Raw genomic sequence first — 20,455 nt, 5'->3', positions numbered from 1 at the left:
GATAAGATCACCCATTGGATGCGCTGATTCAGCCTGTGGCAACTGCAGTCCGAGATATAAACACGGAAGAGAAAGATCGTATCTGTATATATATATATATGGTGTTGATAGATGTTAGAGCCTTATATATAAAGCTTTATATATAAAACGCTAGAGGACTAAGTGTACCGACCTTCCGCTAATTGTGAAATGTAAATGCGGACTGGATGATTCGAAAAAGAGGGGAGAAAGCATTTCACCCTTATCAATTAATGGGGTGGTTTCATAGACTGACGCTGTGGAGAAATGCATGCTGTCGAGCTCATGGGCTCTAACAGCGTGCACCTCTCAATCAAAAAAATCTCATGAACAGTCCAGGATCTCAAATTGCAAACACAACAGTGATGGACAGAATGTGGATCAATGTCACACATTCACCCCAGTCCAAAGATCTGGGCCCAAATCCATCGTTTTTCCACTCCACACCACTCTGGGTTAGACATGCAAATCAGCGCTGACCCTGTGCAGATATAAGGCACCAGTGTGAATATAAAAATTACACCATAGTCTCGTTCTACACACTTCGAGCCGTGGGTATATATGTGCTTTACATCTAGTACATCACCATTTTAAATAGATTTCGTCTGAGGTGTCCTTTTGCCACCCCTTCTGCTCTCATCTGTCTAAATACACGCAGGCGACACACTCACATGAGGAGCTGTGGACATCATTATTTGAGTTGCAGCGCCATCTGGCTTATCTATCTGAACAACTCACACTCGTATCTGTGTGCTCTGCTGAGATTCTGGACTGTTCATGAGATTTTTTTGATTGAGAGGTGCACGCTGTTAGAGCCCGTGAGCTCGACAGCATGCATTTCTCCCCCTCGGCTCAGACGCCTGACCGAGGCAACGACGGAGAGGTAAGCGGGTGCTGTATCCGGCGGTATTTGAAGCTTTCTAAGTCTAGTCTTTTCTTGTCTTTATTTTGGAGACAAGCTAGGAGGTACTCTGTCTGTCTTCTGCCAGGGGAAACTCTGCACTAGCTGTGAGTTTGCGCTATTTGCCCCCCTCTGCAACTACATGTAAGGAGAAGTCAGAGTACACAAGTACACATGATGAAGAAATGTAACATATGCACACACTATCAGTTACCAGCATTTGTTCCAATTTCTAGATTTACATCAGATTGTACTTCAAATATAGAGATATTGGGATTGTGAAACTTGAGTTTTTTGGTCATCTAGCGAGAATCCTTGCTTGCCTGCCTTTGTCTCTATCTTTCCAAATGTCGAATAGTGTGATGTCATAGAAATTACAACCCAATAATGACATCGCCATAATTTAAGTCACATCGACTGTCCTATGGTTCTATCATTTCAGTGCGTGGCCTCTATTTGTCCTGAGCGAGCGCCAGGCGAGGTGAGGCTGTTCCTCCCTACAATATTGGGTGAGTTGAAAAGAACATAAATAAAATAAATAATTGAGACAAACACTGTAGATACGCTGTCCTTATGACGTCTGTTTTGCTGTGTTCGATGCTCTTTTTCTTGTCTTACAGGAGAAGTTTGGTAACCAAGATATAAGACTACTTCACAATTGGTAGGTCTTTATAATCTTCACTGTTTATCACGTTATGTGGTAAGTGTTGCAGTAGTGGATGCCATAGGTCCTGATGAAAGCCCGTCTGGGCTGAAACATGTTGACCAACTGATATCTATGGTGAATAGTATATTTGTTAAACACTATTCTCGCTCTGCTTTTACTATGCCGTCTTGAAGGTCAAATCTAATAAAGCTTTCTTAGACATCAACACAGGCATTTTTAAATCACCTCTTTATATATTTGTGTTTACACTTTCTTCACAATTTTCTATACACTGCAACTTGCCCCCTCAGCCTCAAAATACTCCTCATCTTATGGTTGATGGTCTGACCATTCGATCAGATACTAGCTATCCTCAAGGAAATTTTCCTGAGGAAGTGTCTAGTTATCTCTTTTTCAAACCCAGATGATGAAGTACCGCTAATGTGCGGGCTGATGGGTACTTTGATTTTTCTTCTACTCTCTTTTGTTTAATCCTTATCTTTCTCCTAGACAAGTGTTTCTATAACCATTTGGTATAAGTATTTAAGGATACCTAAAGATAGGCACCTTTTATAGAATTTTCATTAAACATATCCTTAACAAAGGGAGCCAATTTATTTGCATTTACTTTAAAGAGCTCAATGGGGAGCCCATTGGGGCCGGAGGCCTTTCCTGAGCGAACGCCTCTAATGGCCTGGGCCACTTCCATTGCTCGTAAATGGCGAGTCTAGGCAGTCCCTGTCTTCATCCGAGAGGGTGGGCATTGGAATATCCCGAATCATGTCCGCGTTTTCAGACTCCGTGTAATTACATTCGGCGGCATACACCGCCGTGTAGTAACCAGCGAATTTGTCTGCAATATCCTGCGGATCCGTTATTTTGTCCGAGCCGAAGGGGTGCAGCACCGGTACCAACCGCGACGCCCACTCCCCCTTTTCCAGCCAGGCAATCAGTTTCCCAGCCTTATCTCCATGCTCGTACACCCTGCTCTGGGTATCTGCCAACTGCGCCTTCGCCCCATCACGCACCAAGATCCTATACTCATCCCAAAGGAGGCGCAGGCGGTGCATCCCCTCCAAGGTGGAGTCAAGCGACACCTCCCGTTCCAGCGCCTGCAGATCAGATTCCACTCTGTCCATCTCCACACGGCCCTCCCTCTACTTCCCCGAGATAAACGATAGCAATTCCCGTCTAAGAACCGTTTTGTAGGCTTCCCACAGGGAGCATTTGGAGTCCACCGTTCCGACGTTTTCTTGAAAATAACCGTCCGCAACTCGCACCATCTCCTTTTTTGCTGCAGGGTCTCGCAACAGCCAGGCGCTAATAGGTGCAACCCTAGCCATGTCGTACCCACCAAGGTGTAAACCAATCCAAACCGGCGTATGATCAGAGACCCCCCTCGCCAAGTGCCTCACCTCCCTGATCCAAACCGCCTGTGCCACCGGTACCAATACATAGTTTATCCTGGAAAGGGACTTGTGTGCAGCCGAAGCATGTGTGTACTGGGATTCACTGGGATTTTTGAGTCTCCATCAATCAGACCTGTAGTCTCCACAAAGTCAGCCAACCATCTCCGGGACGGCAACAGAGCCCGGGCCGGGCACCTATCAGCCCCCCCACACATAACTGCATTAAAATCATCACTAACAATCAGCACCCCAACAGGCAACGTCAGAAAAATCTTTCCCAGGTCGTGAAGAGTGTCAGTCTGAAGGGCCGGTGGAACATACACAGATAAAAAAGTAACAGTCCTCCCCTCCCACAGACCCGAAATCCCAGCATATCTACCCCTATTATCGGTCAATGTGGCCTGAATGGCCAGCGGGAAGGACTTCTTAACCAAGATACCAACCCCTCTCGACCCAGATGTAAAACCAGAATGTACGACCAATTTATATCCCCCTCTGTGAAGCGCCATGCATCGCTTTCCCATGAGGTGAGCCTCCTGCAACACCACCACATCCGGGGAGTGCCTCCGAATCAGCTGGCTGACCATACCTCTCTTGATCTTGTCCCCAAGCCCATTCACATTCCAACTCAATGCGGAGATCCCAACCCCCCTTTTAGCGGAAGACATCATTGCACCAACAAATTTCAAATTCGACTGACAGCCACCAGTGCGAAATAAAAAGACATACAAAAAACCCACAACACACCCGAACACCCCCACCATCCCCCCTCCCTGCACCCCTGCATACAGCTTTCGCTCATACCCAACTTGCAGTGTGTCACCCCCAACTACACCACAAAAATCTAAAAGTAGAAAATAGAGAAGGACCTATGGACTTGCTCCCTACACCCACCCACCCCCAACTCTTTGAGGATATGCCAGCACCATAAAATTACTCAAAAACGTGTGAACACAAGTCTGCTGGCAATCCCAGCATTAGCCCCCGCTGAAACATCCTCCGAAACAATATTCAATAACCCCCTGTTGGCCTCACGCTAAAGCAAGTCATTGTTCTTCAGCTCCCCCTTGATCGCGGGACTCCCGGTCCGGCCGCGGAATGGTATCCAGCCAGTCGGCCGCTACGTCAGGATTATCGAAAAACCAAGTCTTTCCATCCAGTTCCACGCGCAGACGGGCAGGAAAAATCATTGCGTACCTCATGCCCTTGTCCCTCAGCTTCTTTTTAATCGACCAGAACCGCTGCCTTTGTTTCAGGACAGCTTGTCTCCTTTCTGGTGAAGAATTGGCTTGGTAGTTTGGTCTGCCCTGTTCCCATGATGCACTGGGCCAGGGACAGACTAATTTGCATATAGCCAGGTTCTGAGCTGGGATGGGGCAGTGAGATAAATAACGGTGATGGATCAAGCCCTGATCTTTGGACTGGGTAAGAGTGGTCTGCTTAATTCAGACACTCTGTTCATCACCACCCCCTTTTCTGTATCGTTTGTTTCAGGACAGCCTGAGTTAAGACCGGAAAGAACCGCCGCACGGACAGCTTGCAGGATAGCGTCCCGATCACGAAAGTTAAGGACTCGTGCTATGATCGGTCCAGGGTTCGCCCCGACCCGGGGGCCGCAACCCGGCACCCTGTGAGCACGTTCCACTGTGAAAAACTTGCTGAGGCCCTTAGGTTTAAGATGATTAAGGATGAGGTTCTCAACAAATAGATCCGTTGCCTGCCTCTCAGCCTTCTCCGGGCCTCCCAGGATGCGAACATTGTTGCGTCGGGCCCACCCCTCATACTCATCGAGCCGACGATCAGTAGTCTCCCTTGAGGCCCTAAGACCACGCACCTCCTGCTGCAGCTGGTTCACGTCATCAATTAGGCTTGTAGTTTTTACTTCCAGCGATTTAACTTTTTCGTTCGCATTCGAGAGGTCCGCCCTGATCAGCCCCATTTCTATCGAGACGGTATCCAGCTTGGTGTCAAGAGTCCATCTTCTGGCCCAGGGACGTCCGGACCCCTTTGATAGCCGCCATAAGGTCTCTTAAGGACGGTTCCTATTCCGCGGAGTGGTCGTCAGAACTTCCGCCTGGACCCTTCTTCGACTCAAGAGGACTGCAAGATTTTAAGACTCCTAAGGCCTTCCATGTGGAGTAGCAACGGGACTGTCCTCATTTGCCCAGTAGTGCACTCTGGTACATTTGAAGCCCAGGGGAATTTAAGGCTGGCCCATTAAAGGATTAGACCTAAGAGGCACCTCTTCAAAATCCCTGAATTATTAGGACAATGGGTAACTCACAGGTGTCTGGCTCATCTAGACCTTTTGAATAACTCAAAATGAACAGTTGGACTCGGATGGCGCCTCACTGTGAGAGTTATTACATAGATGGTGCACCTGGTTTGTGCCCTATGGAAATTAAGCTGCAACATGAAGACACAACGATTTCCTTATTTTCACAGGCCCACAGAATAGGGTAACTATCACCTGGGGCTTAGAAAGCCTTTCATGCTCCCTTGCTCTGCACTTCTCCAACATCTATTGAGGGTGACATCTAAGACACTGGCTGATTAATCAGCAGCTAAACAAAAGCTCCAGAGTGCACAGTGGAACAAAGTTACTGCAGTCGCAAATGATATTGCAAACGCAAACCATGATGTCAGCTTGGGAGGACTGAGATGGCCACAAGTGATGTTCAGTGCCAGGAGGTGGAGTAATGAGGCAAAGAAGGCGGCGGAGGTAGAACCAAAAAATCTGATTGCAAGTAATTCCATACTGTTCAAATAGATGTCCCATGCACAGCATCTAAAGAAAGAATCTTAAGTGCACAGAAGTTGTAGGCTTGCAAGAAGTATGGAAGCAAAGTGTGTATCTCAAATATGTTTTTCCTCAATACTCTTCAAGAGAGGTCCTAGTCAGCAGCCAGGACGGTCCATTGTCTGACAGCAAAAGTGACTGAACATATCAGTACACAAAAACCTTGTGCCATGCTACATGACACCAGAATATAAGCAGGCACACTTTGCAGTCCTTAGCTCAACGGGACGTATGTTCACGTATAAATAATAGATTGTTGACTTTTTCATGGTGGAGAAAGATTGAGTGGTCATCAATGATGCTTGAGGTGATAATGGCAAACTGACATAAGAAAAGAAAAAAAGCATCCTTGCAATTAAACACAAGTACATTCCCTGTGTTTGAAGGGGAAAATAAACCAAGTAAAATCACTGCCTTTTCTCATTTCATACGGATTTATTTAAAAAATACTTTTCTCAACCAACCAACATGTCTAACAAATGTTTGGAGAGGACAATGTTACGATTGTCAACTACTTTATAGTTTTCACATGAGCAATTTACTAAAGTCAGAGCGTATAAAGAAATCTGTAAAAGTCTGAAAGTATGCCTAATAGAAGGAAAGGTTAAAACGCCTCTGTTTTGGTTTGCTGGCTACTTAAACAGCATGTTTGAGGAAAAGGAAAAAGAAAACAAGCCTGAACGCAGATATAGCAATACATTCGTGTAACATAATATGTTAAACAAACCAGTCCCCAGAGCACCAAAACAGATCAACTGCAAAAACAAGCATACAGTTAAAAAAATAAATACAAAAGTAACATTTTCAACTTTCTACCAATGAAGTAGCAAAATTACTCCGGCCTTCAACCATAATTTGCCGATCTGGACTTATCTTTTTTGAACAAAAGAAAAGTACTTAGGATTATCGCTTAAAGCAGTTTTAGAGCTATTATTGTACAAGCAGGTAGAGCTGTATGAAAAAATTACATGAAATGATCAATAGTGAGATCAAGTATCACTGTGCAAATGACATAAAATGTTCCTCTGTAAAACGAGTGAAAAGCAGAGCTTTCTACAGCAGGTCAAGACGGTTTGGGGTGGTGTACACCTACCATGTCTATACTTCCTGGTCTCATTCCCTCCTCAGTGCAGGCTGGTTAGATGCCTAGTGAACAAGTTTCAACCATTTAATGTGCAAGCTACCATTCTCCTTTGGGAATTGAAGTGCCCCTAGGAAACATATACAGTTTGGACCATATCCTAGATGCACATCTGCTGGGCCATGTTCTGGTCATTGGGTGGAACCTAAAGCAAACCCATTATAGATTGAATAGAAAAGAGACCAGATCTGCAGCTAGCTTTGAGGTAAGCAATATAATTGTGGTTGTTCTCCAATAAGGCCGTTACAAAAACACTCTGATGATACACCGAGTCCCGGCTCTCAAGTTGAAAGATACTTTACATTAGTTCATTTTTGCTGTATCTACAGGCTGCTTGCAAGAGCTCCGAGTGGCAAATGGATAAACCTTATGTTGCTATCTTCTGATGAATGTATATAAAAAAGTGGTCAAAACTAGGCTGGGATACGGCCTCTACTTTATGTACAATAATTTAAATTGCCTGTATATATATTTTATTTCACCTAAAAAAATTATTTTGCGATCAAAGTCCTTCATGCATTTCTGGAGGAAGTTCTGGATTAAGTTGATGGTTGAATGTTGCTCCTGTCTGGAAAAGTAAGTCACCCATCTTCTGGTGTGCAATCTATCAATGCCTATGGTAAATGGTTTTAGTTCTAGATTTTTAATTTTTTTATGGTATCCAGTCTCTTTTTCAACAACTCTCCAGCTTCCTGCAGCGTTTGCTGGTAACTGCTCCTGACTTTTCCTTGTGCAGTCCTTGTAAACAACATCTCTTCCTGAAAAAAAAGAGTAAGAACAATCAGCATCATCAAATCCACAAAACCATCTCAATAGGTATACGCCTCGGGCATTGCAAAGTTGTTTTATTTGACTCACTGTCACTTGCTAGCATATGAAAGGTGCCTACCCTGAATTCGATGGGCACAGCAGTGCATGACAGGATTTGAGTCATGTAGATCTACTCCTTTTCACTAAACTTAGAATTCTGGAGATTAAAAAAAGTGTAATGCCGCATGTTAAGGATACTGCCTGGCTGACATATTCTAAGCATTTGACAGAGGCTGCATGCACGCATTAATATCGTAAGATATATGGCATGAATTAAGTTGCGTCACCTTTATGAGATACAATATTACAGAAGGTATTTTAGTCTGATTAATGGGTTAATCAATACTCTACACTACACTGTAAAGTAATTCAATTTCTAATAAAAAGGGGACAATAAGTATTCCTTTAGGTGTTGCCAGGACAATACAAATACAAAAAATTTAACTTTTTTCGTGAATGTAAAGGCTGTTTGTGGTATCAAAACAAGGGTCTAAACTGAGCAGTATCTCAAACTAAGGACACAATCCTGCAATAAATTGAAAAAAAAAGTGGGCTAAAAACATTATCCTATTTACCCCAAAATAAAATCTTAATGGCTCAACTTTTTTCCACAGTGACGTTGTGTTGGCGGCATTTTAAAAGATCTGGCAGAGTGGACAAAGGTGGCTTAGACTGGCTACTAGAGGTGCCATCATACACTTTCTTTCACCTGCCTTTCAGGGAAAGCAAAGGTGAAATGCAGATTAGATCATTTAGCATTATAGAGGTCACTATGACTATACCCACTCAACACAATGACAACCCACATTTTACTGTTCTATAAAATATAACAAGTCTTTTTATGGTACTACAAATAAAGATTTTTGATGTAACAGATCATAACCTGAAGATTAAAGAAAACTATGTATGGATTACGTATTTGTGTAGCACGAACGTGAATTGCTTCAGTTCTGAATGGTTGACAAAAACATCTAGTCACTGAAAAGCAACTTTTCCCTTACACCTAGGTGTAAGAAATCTATTTTAAAACAACTGAATAAATTCCATTTCAGTCAGAAATCGTCAATGGTGGTTTATTAAGAAATATAACTTCAGCCTAACGGTGACAAACAGGAGGCACATTTCAACCAGCAGAACTAAGCTCAGCTAATTATAGTAGCTCAAGCATCTCATCTATAGATGAGACTCCAGTACAGGGTGCGGTGGGTGGAGTTCCGACCAAGAGTTCTTCTTTTTGTGAGGAACTAATCAGAATCAAGAAAGGTTGCAGAAAAATTCACACAGAACCAGAAAGGGGCGGAAACACCGGAAATTTAAGGATGGGGACCAGGAGCCAAAACAGGATCAGGACCTAGAACAGGGAGGAGAGTTAGAAGTGATCAATTTGTCTGACAGAAATCTTGATGTTAATGAACTTTCTGTGCTCGAGAAAGGTTTATCTTTTTGTCCTACAAATGTATGTGATTACACTGACTTGGAAAAAGATCTTTTTAAGTTTTCAAGGAACTTGAAGTTGAAAAGTTTTTTCTCTATGTTGGACAAAAATGTACATTCGAAATTACAGAATAAAAGTTCAGAATTGTCCATTGCAGACTTGCAAAATGTTAATTTGCTGCTGTCTTTATCGGAGGGTTCTGATTTGGATATTAATGAAGTTGCTAATTTGTGTGATGTAACCAGAGATTCTTCTTGTTTTAGTGGCTTAAGAACGAGATCAAAATTTATTCCACAAGGGAATCAATTTGTAGCAATTGATATTTTTGTGAAAAAAACTATGGAGGAGTTCCATCGTTTAGAGGATAAAAGAACAAGGAATAAACATGTGTGGGATAATTGGTCTCGGTTAGAACGGAAAGCTTTACAAAACCTTAGCAATGACAAAACAATAGTGATTCGAGAGGCGGATAAAGGGGGGATTATCGTAGTGATGAATAGGGGGAATTATGCGCAGGAAATTCAAAGACAATTGGGAGATCACAGTTGCTATGGTAAAATAATGGGGAATCCTATCAAGGAGATCACTAGACGTATTTCAGAGAAACTGTATTTGTGGAAAGAAGAGGGGTTGTTGGATGAAGCGGAGTACAAATATTTAAACGTGACCTGTCCAACCTCCCACTTTATTTACGTATTACCGAAAATACATAAGTCTAAATTTAACCTCCCTGGTAGACCCATTGTCTCCAGTATAGGCAGTCCTACTGAACATTTGTCAGAATTTGTGGATGGCTTTCTGAAGCCCCTTGTCTTGAATCTCCATTCCTATATTTGTGACACTATGGACATTTTAAACAAACTTCAGGATTTCAAATGGGAAGAGGGAATGCTCATGGTGACCTTAAGAGGTGGTTGGGTTATACACGTGCATAGAGAACACCAAGGGGGAACAAGCATTGAATCACTCTTTAAGCAGCCGTAGTGCAAGTTTAAGGGAACATTCCAAAATGTTGCTTGAAATGAGTAATTTGATTCTAACCAACAATTACTTCCTATTTGAGGATGAATGGTATCATCAGGTGAGGGGCATGGCGATGGGCTCCAGGTTTGCTCCCTCCTACGCCAACCTCTTTATGGGGTGGTTTGAGAGGGAGCATGCCTGGGGCCGGGGAGCCGCGAAATGGTCAGACCTGGTCCTGTTGTGGGCCAGGTTTATAGATGATATTTTTTTGATATGGAGAGGAACAGTGGATGACTTACTGGAGTAATACTAATGATTTTAATGTAAAATTAACGATTAATCATAGTAACAAGAAACTTGAGTTTTTGAATGTGGAATTGATGGTGGAAGGTGATAAGTTAATCAGTAAACTATTTAGGAAGAGCACTGCCACCAATTCTATATTGCGGGCTGAGAGTTTTCATCCTATTTCAGTGATTTTGGGTATCCCTTATGTAGAGATGGTTCGGGCACGCAGAAATTGAAGCCTTGAATCGGACTTCAGACAGAAATTGAAAATACTACAAGATAGATTAAGTAGAAGGGGTTACAGCACTGGAAATTTGGTGCAAGCCCAAGAAAGGGTATTCAAATTAGAAAGAAAGTCAACGTTGATACAGAAAATCAGACCAAAGAAATCCAATAGGGTAATGTTTATCACAACTTACTGTGCTCAAAAGGATTGCATTAGAAAGGCCCTAGGCTAACATTGGAACCTATTAAAAGGTGTTCCTGGATTGCTAGATATTGTAGGTGAGAAGCCGGGAATAATCTATAAAAGGGGGCCCACGATCAAAGACGGTATCCAGGAACTATGTGCGCCCAGATGCGGGGACACCACTAAATTGGCTTCCACCCGCTCCGAAAGGTTTTTATGTTTGTGGAACATGTAATGTTTGCAAAATAGGCATTAACAAAATAAAAACGTTTGCATATAACAGCCATATACAGTACAGTATAAATGAATTTATCAATTGTAACAGTGTAGGGGTTGTTTATGCAATAGTGTGTGCACGTCAAAAGGTATATATTGGCAGCACGAAAAGAAGCTTAAAAACTAGGATTCGGGAAAACCGATGAGCAGTGAAAAATCAGGACATCAGGTCACCCCTATATGTTCATATGGCGACGCAGAATAGTACAACTAAAGTGAGGACCAAATTCAGATTTCATGGAATACAAAAAGTGAATCAGAGTATTAGAGGGGGTGACTGGGAATTGAGGATCAGACAGGCAGAAGCTAGATGGATTTGTAAATGTAGGACGATGACCGAGGGCCTCAACATTGATTCAGAATAACATTATTTTTTGACGTAAGGTTTTAGAAGGCGTGTGCTTGAGATGATGTTCTATCATTTACATTGAGTATGGAAGCCTATGAGCAAGGATGAGGCTTTGGTGGCAGTGTACGAGTAGGGACATGATATATAGCGTCAAGGGAGGAGACGCGCGTGTTATGAACAGGGAATAATCAATGATCTCAATGGTTAATTGGCAAATTATGATAGTGTTGATACAGGTATGGGTCGAACTAAGTCAATGATTTATTTAATCTTATATTTCAGACATTTTACAAGTAATGACCAGGGCTGGGAAGCGTGGCTTCGAGATAGTATCTTGACTAATGTACAGACTGGAAGGGTTACTTAGTCCCTTATTGGTAGGATTTAATAGTTGAGATGAATATGGGCACGGAGATCACAGGGACTATAGACTGACGTCTCGAGAAGTTGGGACAATGTGATATAGTGAAGGTGTAATGAGTAATTACGGACATGTGATTGGTTAAGAATACAGACCAATGGGGGGGGGGGGGGCAGTTGTCGGATGATGTGTTGCTCTTTACGGATGATTACCGTGAATATTGAATGCGGGGATGGTGATCAAAGGGGTTTCAAATGGATATCTCAATTGGTCGGAACAATGTGATATAGTGAATGATATTTGATTGGTGCTACGAGTATTAATGGACTTGTGATTGGTGAAGGACACAGACCAATAAGGAGGCAGCAGTCGGTTGTTGCGTTGCGCAAGATCGCCATGAATAGTACGCATTTGATTTTTGGGCAATATTTGATCTTGGACATGGGGATATAACACCTAGTATCAGATTAAAGATGAAAGTATACTAATGTTACGGAAATAGAAGAATGCGGTTACAGGGTTTTTAGACGTATAAGTGGTTGGGACAATGCGATATAGTTCAGGACATTTGATTGGTACAACGAGTGTTTATGTGTATACGATTGGTCAAGGATATAGACCAATGGGGAAACAGCAGTCGGTTGTTGTTGTGTTCTTGTCGGAAGATCACTTTTAATATTACGTGTTGGATTGCTGGGCTACATTTTGATTTCGGACACGGGGACTAAACATTAATTATGAGACCAGAGATGTAATAGACACCAATGGTGCATGAAGCCACGCATGCCCGCTTTTTTCGTATTTGAGACAGCGGACCAGAGAGGGAGCACCACTAATAGAAGGGGTCACAAGCCTCCTTGTGATTTTGCTTTCTGATTGGTGATTTTTTATAATTGGGAAGATACGATTGGTGGATAGAAATTCAAAAGGGGAGAGTACATGCACTGCACTCGCATTCCGAATTTATCGAGCCGGACGCCGGACACGTGTCGTGAACTAAGGCGCTCATATGCAGGTAAAACTGGGGAATTAGAAGCAGTTGGGACTTGTTGGGATACTCTAAGTTATAACTTTTTTCTAAACAGAAGTGTTCTAAATTATGATTATAGGTTAAAATAAATATTGCTTGTGGCAGAGGGTACAAGTTGGTATTGTTTTTTCTCTAGACATAGAATATCATGCAGAGGAAAAAGAAGATATTTTGGGAAGTCTTGTTGAAAGTGGAAATCGAGGAATTAGAGCTTTGAGCGTTGAATACGGTTTACCAGGTAAAGACCAATAGGGTTTATTTGCTGTGGGGCAGAACCAAGGGGCTCCTCTTGTATGGGGCAGTGATGAAAGAAGAGAGAATTGTTTTTTCTTTGGGAATATCTTTTCAGGGACTGTTTTGAGAGACTGTCAGTGACTGGATAGAGGATTATAGCTGAGAATAAGGAACACAATCGAGGAAATAATTTCAGACATAAAAATAGGTATGTACAGTTTGGATGGTGATATGAGCTACAAGGGGATCTTTTTGAATTTAACTGGGTTAGTTGAGATGACTATGCCAATTATACATTTACTTCCCAATCTCTCGATTCCAGCATTATCACCTGGGTATTGAGGATTCAAGAAGCTCATGCAACAGTAGATTGTACATCAAGGATTATACATGGTCTATATAATTGTCTTTGAGGTGAGCGTATTAGTTATGAAGATTATAAACATGGAATATTCAAATTGTATATTTCTATAGAATGTTTCATTTGGGGAATTAGAAACCGAATTTAGATGAGGTTTGCTTAGTGCAAATAGGAATGTCAACTCTGTTGATATTTGATGGAGTATCCCAACATGATTTGTTGAGTTGTGAAATATTGTCAGGTTTCTCTGTTACCTGGGGATGAGAGACCAAAACCGCGAAACCCATGATAAGTGTTGTTTTTCATAATTGTGATTTTTTTTTAGAGTGTTCAATAGGCAGATATGTGACATGATGTGTATCTAGCCATTCCAATAATTGAATTAGATAGACTTATATTTGGAGATTTTTTTTGCTTCTTCTGTATATTACTTGACATATTGTTTTCCTTATTTACAGCCCTGATGATGTCCCAAGTGGGGATGAAACGCGTTGGCTGTCAAACTTTGTTGTATCTGTAAATGATCTTGATGGGAAGCTGACTGACATCACAAAATTAAGAAATTTCTCCCATTACCATTTGTGAAAGCGTATCAACACATATTTTGTCTTGTTTGACTTTACACGCTCCTTCTTTTCATTATTTTGATTTAGGTGGTTTATTAAGATATTAAAAGGATTTTTGTTTTACTTCAGTGTATTTGTAGGGAGTGGCCTGCAGAGGTTACTACCATTAAGCCCTAAGGGGAACAACTAATTGATGCACTATGAACAAAGCGAGGTTGTGACCTGTTTCTAGGTTGTGGCATCTGTACAGGGTGAGCACAGCAAAGAAGAACAGAATCCCTGTAAAAGAGGTGTAAATGTAAATGTATTGCGACTTATATAGCGCACGTATCACCCGAAGGCATCAAGGTGCTTGCCTTGGGAACCCGCCCTGGCTTTTTCCCTGTGAGATAACCCCTACTGGGTATCCCCAGGGTGAAAGCCAGGCATCCCGCAGCGGGGTGGGCCGCCGTAGTGGAGATTAAGCCACTATTTCCCAGAGTTGCAGCGTGGGACCCCATGATTAGAATAGGCACCGAGGCGAGAATTATCGAGTCCGTGGACATTTTGGGCTTGAGGAAAATGAAATTTTGCCTGACCAAGATGCCCCCTACGTGTACCCTATGTTACATGTGTGTTACATATATGTGCATGTCACCCATGCTTATTTTCCCTTAAGTGGCCTGAACAAAGAGGCCTCTGCATTTACGTCCTGCTTTAGGATGCCAGTAATTAAGTCTCCCATGCAAGAAGTATTAAGCTAACATGAAGGCCCATGTATTTACATTGTGCACTTTTAAATAAATCACGATGAAACCTTTTTTGTGGTTCAGCTGAGCCACTTTCTGAAATAAGGGTTTTTCATGACTCCTGACACACTTAAAGCTGCTATTACGTATCTCTGACCTCGCATGCTTCTAGCTCAGCCGAAAGAAACCCAGCGAGGTCTGCCAAGACAGTATATTTTGCTTAACAGTTATCTGCATGCCCGGTGAAAAAGGTAAACAGAACCCGTCTGCTGAGATAGGGCCCAGCTTTTCTCTGTTTAAATGTCTCTGTTTAAATGAAATTACAGTACTAGCATCTGTAAAAAGCTCACAGCCCCATGTAATGAACGAAGAAATATATGCTTTTTCTGATTCTTAGCGATGAATAACCTTTTCTTCAGATAATACATCCCCGACTCAAGATATCAAGGTATCAGATAGTACCAGATGTGCTGGTCGCCCTGACACTGAAGGCTTCTCTACTAGACTTAAAGTCAGCTCTCCTCCCAGTTACACGTCAATTGCACGTCATTCTCAAATTGCGTGCACAAGTAGGGCAAAGTTCCAGCCTGCCATGTAACTCCTCCTCTATTTAGCCAGCCACCTATCACCCACCTGTGACTCATCAAGTGTACACCCTCATGCACGCCCACATGCTCTTATCTCTTTTTGTCATGCTCTGCCTCGAGCCTTCCTTCCTGCGCCCTATGTACAAGACAAAATGTATATATGTTGTTCATTGTTATGAAATGTTAGAAGACCCTTCCTGAACCTCAGTGGTGATGGAACAGATTCTCCCTTAACTCGAGTTATTGGAATAAAGCCCTTTTAACTTGGACACCACGGACTCTCTGCCTCTCATTTGATACATGCTAATTGTTAATGCCTAGAAATTATGCCAGGGTAATTATTTTATTTACCACATTAATTTGGCGCCCGAATAGGGACTATCCCTTTCCCCACGCGCCGGCGACGTAGGTCTAGCCTTTGCCCCCCTCCACAGCCGTGATGGACTTTCAAGTGTACACGCCATCGGGATTTCCCGCTACTCCCTCAGGCCCAGGAGGAGGACGGACTGCGACCAGGCGTCCACACGAGGCGGTGAGGATCGCGGATCATCCCATCCAGAGCCCAACCCGTGAGAGAGCAAGGTCCGAGGTCTCCAGAGGTCCACCTGTTCCGAGGCGCATGCGTAGAAGTCCGAGGCCTTCAAGTTTCAAGTCCTGCTTCCCGGTGAGTACCACTATGGGGAATGCATAAAGTTTCAAGACGGGTTCATTTTATATGAAAACGGTCAAGACGGGTCCACGTTATTCGTGGAAACGGTCAAGACGGATCCACGGTTAAACGTGGAAACGGTAAAGACGGGTTCACGTTATTCGTGAAAACGGTCAAGACGTGTCTCATTTTTGAGACCGGTATGGTTGTACTGTATTCCAGTGCATAAAGTTTTTCAAGTACATGTTTAGCTCTCTGTATCAGTTTAGGTTGTAACTGTTTTAGTGTTTAATATTTGTTTGTGTGTGAATGATTGTTGATTGTTTCAGTCTATTTTGTGAATATTGGTTTCAAACATGCCACTGTTTTCAAAATTGCGTCAGATAGGGACCAGAAAAGGCATACTAGAAGAGTCAGTTAACATCCCGCCTAGAGACACACCTGGTCATTATATGTATAATAAGCATGGATTAGACGCCATTTTGTTTTTAGATTTATGGGTAAACTATACAAAGGACCTGGAGGAAAAGTATAGATGGCCTGTCTCGGGAACATGGGATCCTGAATGCATTATGAGGGTGGAAGAAGCGCTATGGAAAAAGAAGTCAAGACCCTCTCAGAAAGATGCCATCGAATTGTGGCGCAAAGAGTCACATAGGAGAACAGAGAAAGAATTGAATAAAGCAGATAGAACTAGACAAGCAGGGGAAAAAGCCAAAGAAAAAGAACTACGGGAGGAGGGGGAACGGGTCAGAACAGACTGATAGAGAAAGAAATGCCGTCATTACTGGTATTTATCCCGTCCTGGTTGAAGAACTAGCTAGAGTGACCACCTCAGAGAGACCCAGTAGGTCGCGAACGCCACCACCTGTACCATTTAGAGTATGTAGAAAGATGCCGACAGCATCAGAGGCTTTTATTTCCTCCTATCTAGAAGAGCCCGCACCGGACTACGTTAATGCAGGTTTCCCTCCACCCCCACCAGCAGATCAGCTCCAGCAACTTCAGCAGCAGCTAGTAAAAGATTACGTAGGTCCCGGGGCAGTGGGAGGGGTGCCTACTGTAGATGTAGCAATTCCACAGTGTATATATGATCCAGAACCAGGAAAGGGTTCAATGCTTGTGATTTCAATAAGACTAAGAAAAGCCGTTGCATATCTAGAGACATTACCAGACATGAAAGAACACCTAGATAAAATGTACCGTTTTATTAGAACGGGGGAGGGACCAGATAGTATAGCACAAGCCATGGCACAAAGAAAGGTAGGGGTTAGGAACCATATCCTACGTTTTATTATTAACTGCCTGATCAGGGAACAAGACGAAGGAGACGGAGATGTAAAACCAGGTTTGATAGAATGGAGCGAGCACATAGATGCCGGTAGACATGATAAACAGGGACAGATAGATGCCATGTGCAAGAAAATACGTAAGGAAATAATAGAAAGAAACAGAAAAGAGTCCGATGAGAATGGTGAGTTATCAACAGAAGAAGTAGATGAGCCAAAAGACAAAATGAATTATGTAGGCAATGCCCGACGATTTGACAGACCCAAATGTCTTGACTACCGTAAACAAGGGCCAGCTATAAAAGAAAGATATTCCCTTGAAAATCTGTTCCAAGCTACTGAACAAGCCCTGAAAAAACAGATAGGGAGTGAGAGACCTCCAACCTCACACGAAATTGAATTGGCCCGGTCAGCCACCCAGTGGGTGTCTAATTCTGATATATATAACAGTGATATAGTGGCTCAGACTTTCTTAAGCCTTCCACCGAACGAACAGCGTTTGGCTGGTATTTACATGGTCCAACACTTGATAACGTTGTATGAAAGTCAATATTCTGATCCTGGTCACTTGCATAAATTACTAGACGACATTTTACTAGACAGATGGTCAGGTTTAGGTACCGAATTAATTAATGTTATTCTGGATCAACGACATAAGTACATAGATTCTCTGACTACATGCATGCCTCCAGTCTCACACCACGGCAGAAATAACTTACACATAGACAGACAGAACCCCCTACGAGAGGTACATCCCGTCAAAGACGCGGACAATGTGTTGCAACGGGTGTATGTTTACACCCCCTTAACAAAAATAGAAATCTTAGAAATGAAAAAGATGCTGCCTTGTTATGATAAAGACCCAGGGGGGTTTCACCGAGAATTAAAAGACATCCTCCGCATAGGAGATTATACGTACGATGACATTCGGAAGTTATTGAAAGTACTGTTACCTGCAGGGATTCATGAAAAGCTTAAGGAAAAAGACTGGGAAGTGGGTGATAAAAAGTTAAGTTGGGAAGCACTGGAAACGGAAGAAAAAGGTAGGCTCCCAGGGGTTGGTCTTGGGGAAAAAGCTAGAGAACTGCCTGAACTCCTGATACAAGTTTTACCGAGATTATTGATTACTAAAAAGGAAGACTGGGATGCTATTTCAGCCTGTAAAAAAAAGCAAGAAGAGGACACAAGTGATTTCTATTCTAGATTTGAGAAATGTTTTACTATTAATAGTGGCCTTAAGCCTGGTAGCGAGTCATTTCCACATCTTTTTGTGAGCAAATTAGTTGAGAATTCCTTACCCCAGATCAAGAATAGAGTACTGAAGGTTGAGAGTACTTGGCAAGCAAACAGCCCTTCCCAAATGTTACAGATGCTACAATATCATCAGAACAGAATTAGAGAAGAGCAGGATCAGGAAAAGAAACGCATGAAAGAGACAAAAATGAAGGTGCTGGTTGCCCAGATGGTACCAGCAAATAAGAACAGAAATAACACGACACCTGTCAAAGGGAACTGTAATTATTGCAAACAACCAGGTCACTATGTAAATGAATGTACTGTCCTGAAACACAATATAGCTACAGGCAAGACAAAGGAACGACAATACACTCCTAGACAGAATAGCACGCCACAGAACACACAACAGACAGTAGCGAATTATCCTCCACCACCGCCTGTTAATGCCACACCACAAATGTATCAGTACACACAGTCTGACTATCCAGAATATCAACAGTTCTCATGAAACAGCCTCGAGAGGGAAGTAGGCTTGCCCCTTATTGAGGTACCCGTAGATCAAGAGGGTCCTTATGTACATAGTCGTGTATTAGGACAAGACCGAAAATTTCTGATTGACACAGGGGCGAGCAGGACTACCATCAGTCATGACGAGGTTCCAGGGGCACCTCTCTCAGGCTCACAGAATGTTTCCCTGGGATTTTCAGGAAAGCCTATTGTTAATGAAGTATCAAAACCAGTTTCCCTAGGGGTTGGTCCACTGTCACGTACCACTGACTTGCTACTTACTAAGTCATGTCCAGAAAACTTACTTGGTATGAAGACATTAAAAGATCTAGGAGCAGTTATCTGCTGCTCTCCAGAAGGAGTACGCCTGTTCTTACGTGATTTTAAAGGACATTATGTACTGACTGATTTTGACCACAGACTCAAGAATGTGCCACAGACTCTATGGGCACAAGGACCGACTGACGTAGGTTACATGGACATAACGCCACACCATGTCACACTCAAAGCAGGAGTAGTGCTTCCACGCATTAGACAATACAAGTTACCACCTGACGCCGAAACGGCCTTATTGAAATTAGTTGACGAACTTTTTGCACGAGGAGTAGTGGTGGAGACTGACTCAAATGTATGTAACTCACCTGTCATCCCTATCCTTAAACGATCTGACCCTAGTGTACTGCCAGTGTACCGACTAATTATTGACCTACGAGAATTGAACAAATGTGTAGTACCACAATATCCAGTGGTTCCAGACATTTCTTCATTACTGACTGCCATTGATTCCGAGGCCACGTTCTTCACTGTCATAGACTTAAAGAACGCTTTCTTTAGTGTTCCCATTCATCCAGATAGCCAATATCTGTTTGCATTTAGTTTAAAAGGGCGTAGCTTTGTGTTTACAAGAGCTCCTCAAGGTTTTACAGAAAGCCCTAGCATTTACAGTCAAGCATTAAAAAGACAGCTAGACAGTGTTCACATGCCTCCCAACACTGCTCTACTACAGTACGTAGATGACATCCTAATTACAGCACGTTCAGAAAAAGAATGCGAGAATGCATCACTGACAGTTTTACATTTTCTGGCTGACAAGGGGCACAAGGTGTCCCCTTCCAAGTTGCAATTCTGTGAAAAGCAAGTGGTGTACCTTGGACACTTACTTTCCAATGAGGGTAGACAACTAACACGAGAACGCATACAGTTAATTTCTAACCTTTCACAGCCCAAGACACAGAAAGAAGTACGTGCATTTATTGGCCTCACTTCTTACTGTAGGCAATGGATTCCCCAGTATGCATATCTAGCCAAACCACTCATACAGTTAACTACACAGGAGGCAGCCACTCCGACTGTCCTCCCTTGGACACAAGAACACACCTTGTCATTTGAGGAATTAAAAAGAGCATTATGTCAAGCGCCAGTTTTAGCGACTCCAAGCTACAGTAAACCTTTTATGCTTTTC

At 42.7% G+C, this 20,455-nt stretch overlaps 1 protein-coding gene and 1 long non-coding RNA gene across 2 annotated transcripts in view; one reads left to right on the top strand and one right to left on the bottom strand.

Annotated features, from left to right (window-relative positions):
- Positions 1-884: 884 nt before the first annotated feature.
- On the top strand, positions 885-14,025 carry LOC144792429 (uncharacterized). The gene is made up of 4 exons (XR_013602556.1): positions 885-901; positions 1,362-1,428; positions 1,540-1,580; positions 13,890-14,025. It is a non-coding gene; the product is annotated as an uncharacterized LOC144792429 (long non-coding RNA).
- NAA25 (N-alpha-acetyltransferase 25, NatB auxiliary subunit) overlaps positions 6,190-20,455 on the bottom strand; it is a 988,861-nt gene continuing 974,595 nt past the window's right edge. Inside the window, exon 24 of the mRNA XM_078667429.1 lies at positions 6,190-7,673. Within this exon, the coding sequence (XP_078523555.1) occupies positions 7,551-7,673 (123 nt within the window). The 3' untranslated portion in view covers positions 6,190-7,550. The remainder of the gene's footprint in view (positions 7,674-20,455) is intronic.

The sequence above is a fragment of the Lissotriton helveticus genome, chromosome 11 (assembly GCF_964261635.1).
Source record: "Lissotriton helveticus chromosome 11, aLisHel1.1, whole genome shotgun sequence".
In the NCBI taxonomy this organism is placed as follows: Eukaryota; Metazoa; Chordata; class Amphibia; order Caudata; family Salamandridae; genus Lissotriton; species Lissotriton helveticus.
The sequence above is the reverse complement of the archived record's forward strand: the minus strand, read 5'-3'. Positions and strand labels throughout refer to the sequence as shown.